Here is a 3,499-nt window from a genome sequence, read left to right on the forward strand (position 1 = left end):
TGCCTATTTCTCGTTGTTCGCTTTGTGTTGCCGCAGTATTCGCCACAATACGATTACTTTGAAAATAAATTAAATACTCATAAACTCGAGTGTGTCTCGAAATTTTGTAGTAACTACCGATTACTGAAAAATCGCCATTACTAATAAAACATATGATCTGTTCATTTGTGTGTAAACATCCTTGTTGTTGAATCGCTATTTGTTATTTGTATAAATATAGATAATTATTGACGAAGCAACATTAAATAGTGATCTTGATTCTAAAGTAGTTTGGTATTTTTGCAAATTTCTTGTCAGTTATTACTTAGTGAGTCAGTGGGGATCTGGGATCTGTAGAATCAGTTCATCGACTCTACGCTCACTAGTGCTAGGTTAACGAAATAAAAATACTTGAACAACCTGGCATTATATGGATCAGGAGTGAGTCCTTGCCATTTAACATACGCACAAACCGCTTATTAACAAAAAAAGTTAAATAAAAAAAGATAAGTTCGAGGTCTGGAAATTGAACAAATGCACATAAAGGCAAGTCAATAAACCTCGGACACGACAGTCGGGTATACGTAACCGTAACGACCCAGATTTATATTTGGCCAAGGACTGTCACTCCAGCAACACTCCCCAAAAACTCTTTTGGAGCTTGTATGCTGCTACAGCAACAACAACTAGATATATGAAACATGTTTGAGTATGGTAAATAAAATAGTGTCAAGTAGCAATAGCACACATAACTTTTCTCAATTTTAGACTGGGATACATTTTCCTCGCAGGAATCGAAAATAAACATCAAAGACACTGACTCAAAGAATACAACTTTTAAAAGAAATGATAGCCAAGTTCAGAGTGAAACGAACGACCCAATTTCAACCGGAAAAAGTAGCATACATTCAGGGCGTAATTCAAGCTTCCAAGAAGGAAACGAACTCTCATTTGAATATCATCTTAACATTGACACTGTTTGCAGAACGTGCTTAAAAAAAATTGATGCAAGCATTCCGAACACATCCACTATTAAATCGCATTATCAAATTTTTGATACTGCAAATCTCGCTAAGAAACTAACCTCCTGTACATCTTTAAAAATTGAGCAAACGGATAAGTATCCCAAATACTTGTGCAACAGTTGCTTCAATAAAGTCAATGATTTTTACCAATTTCAAAGCATGTGTGTGGAGTCGATGCAGCAATTTTGCCAAATGTTCTTGGTTCCAGTCAGTCAAATTACTTTTGATACCGAAGTTCCTCGAATTAAAACAGAACTTAACTGTGATGACCCACTGCTTTCTGAAGAGTTTTGTGATTCCATCGAAGACGCCAAACAATCATCATGCTTTGTTGATAACTCTAACTCAGTGATAGAAAAAGACCAGCTACCATTAGGTGATACCAACGCCTTGATGCAATGTCAGGTTGAGTACAGGGATAATAATGGTTTACTCCAACCACTTCGGCACGCACTATTCCAAGAGAAAAATGTAAGTATCACGGGTTTTGTTAATCCTGATATATTAGTACTTAATACTTATTCTACAGAGTAAAAAGGAGGGTACAATAGAAGAAAGTTTCCAAAATAAAATGGATGAATTACTAAGGCGCCAAACGGAAATTGTGAAAATTGTTGCAGAGAATAATGTTCTATTGCGAGAAAGTTTAGGGATGTCTTCTGTCTCTTCCATCAAATTCCCATTAGAAACGGATGATAAGTTGGAAGAACTAGAAGCGCGACTAAAAGTGGAAAGCAAGGCAGAAATTGTAAGCCCAAATGCCTTCAAAAATACTAAAAATCCATAAAAAAAATAAGCAATTTAAAAATTTTTAATATTCGCTTACAGGTTGGTATTCTTAGAAGAATAACTTGCGGAAAAATAAAGGGTATTGATGCCATTTTTGGAAAGCAAGTAGTTATGGGCTTCAATTATAACGGAGATAAAGGCAAAAAGCCTTTAAAATTTTTCAAAAATTTCCTAAATGCTCTATACGGTAGGCGATTACCTAAGGATCCATTTGTGAAATTGTTTAACGAACTATTTTCTTCCTTATAGAAGCCACCTACGAAGAGGGCAGAACTTTTGACGAATTTTTAATAAGTCTTCGGCAAGAATTTAAAAGAGTGAAAAATCGGTTTTGTAAACAGAAGAGTAGAAAGAACAACCGTTAGCATGTAACTTATAGTTTATATTGCACACCTGCATCTAAAGTGAGCTAACTAAAAAATCATACCGGACATAATAACTGCTTGTGAATCGTACAAATTCAACGCAATTAATACAAAAACGGGTACAACAGTAGTTTTTTAGTTAGAGTATGTAATAATAAAAAAAAAATGCATTACTTGGAGGTATGTCCTATGAATTGATTTATGCAAAAAATCGTCCTAGGTGTGCGATATGTACTATTCAGTATTAGTTAGTTGTAAGGTATTTTTATTATTTTTTAATAGATAAATACTACGAACAAAAATTTCACAGTGTTTGTAAAGTTAAGTATAGGAATAAAACCACTCCTAAAAATTACTTCACTTTACTAGACAATAAATTATTTGTGTTTGTTAATCACTCTTAACATTTGTCATATAAAAGGTAACGAATAAGGCTAGTTAAAATAGTGTAACCCACGCGAAAGTTCACAGAGATTGTAGGTTGGTTACAGGGCAGCCTTGGTAAGTAGTTATAATTCATCAACAATAAACTGCTAAAAATAAAAGTCATAATATCCAATAAGGTGTGAATACCTACTGAAATTGTAGGCATAAAGCCGCCTGTTCGACTTGAAGTAGAAGAATAGCGTGAAGAGAATTAAAATTTGTAATCAACTTTGTCCGTTATGAAGTGATACTAATTTCTATCAATTTAGGTAATCCATATTGCTTAAGAGAATTTTTAAATACAAACGACGAGGAAATAAAAAGTAGCTGTTTGTTTATATCAAATCTCTCTTTTTTGCGTTCAAAATCTCTGCGTTATTTAAACTCGTAACCTTGTGTAGTAATTGTTTACCAGCGAGAAATTTGATTTTTTTCTTATAGTCACAACCCTTTAGCACGGAATCTACTACGTCATAGAACTGTGCATATACATATAAATATGTGTGTACAAATCTGCATTATTATGTGTTTACATATATACATATAGTATATGTATTTACACAACTACAATAACATGGAAGTACTAACTGATTTTTTTATTTCTCTGTGTAATTTGGAGTTAGCCAATTTTGATACCGGCCGCAACAGTTAACTACGAAACTCGATCGCGCTCAGTACATTTTAGCCGTTGCCGTCTAACTCATCTGCAAATATACGCTCCTGAAAGGCATATCACACATACATATATATATATATAAATAAGTACATATATGCACATTGATATCGGGTATCCGAAAAATTGAAAAGCTGAGCATGTGATAAAACTTAAAGAACTTTTTACTTTTGATGTTATAACGTTTATATTTTACAAGTTACCAAAGTGTGTACGCGTTTTACATTAGATATTCGTACTTT

The 3,499-nt window shown here is 33.5% G+C and overlaps 3 protein-coding genes across 3 annotated transcripts in view; all 3 read left to right on the forward strand.

The window, feature by feature from the left end:
• The window catches only part of LOC118747726, a 6,447-nt gene extending 3,353 nt beyond the window's left edge, over positions 1 to 3,094 (forward strand). Inside the window, exon 6 of the mRNA XM_036481832.1 lies at positions 2,418 to 3,094. The gene's annotated coding sequence lies outside the window, so the exon portion shown is untranslated. The remainder of the gene's footprint in view (positions 1 to 2,417) is intronic.
• Positions 143 to 2,426, forward strand: LOC118747727. The gene is made up of 5 exons (XM_036481833.1): positions 143 to 693; positions 748 to 1,475; positions 1,534 to 1,752; positions 1,833 to 1,980; positions 2,043 to 2,426. The coding sequence occupies exons 1-5, from the start codon at positions 681 to 683 to the stop codon at positions 2,156 to 2,158; spliced, it is 1,224 nt and encodes a 407-aa protein (XP_036337726.1). The 5' UTR covers positions 143 to 680; the 3' UTR covers positions 2,159 to 2,426.
• A 124-nt stretch (positions 3,095 to 3,218) lies between the features above and the next one.
• LOC118747728 (ganglioside-induced differentiation-associated protein 1) overlaps positions 3,219 to 3,499 on the forward strand; it is a gene marked incomplete in the record, with an annotated part of 4,063 nt that continues 3,782 nt past the window's right edge. The window contains 1 exon segment of the mRNA XM_036481834.1: positions 3,219 to 3,451.

The sequence above is a fragment of the Rhagoletis pomonella genome, unplaced genomic scaffold, assembly GCF_013731165.1.
Source record: "Rhagoletis pomonella isolate Grant_MI unplaced genomic scaffold, Rhpom_1.0 Rhpom_scaffold_00012, whole genome shotgun sequence".
NCBI lineage: Eukaryota > Metazoa > Arthropoda > Insecta > Diptera > Tephritidae > Rhagoletis > Rhagoletis pomonella.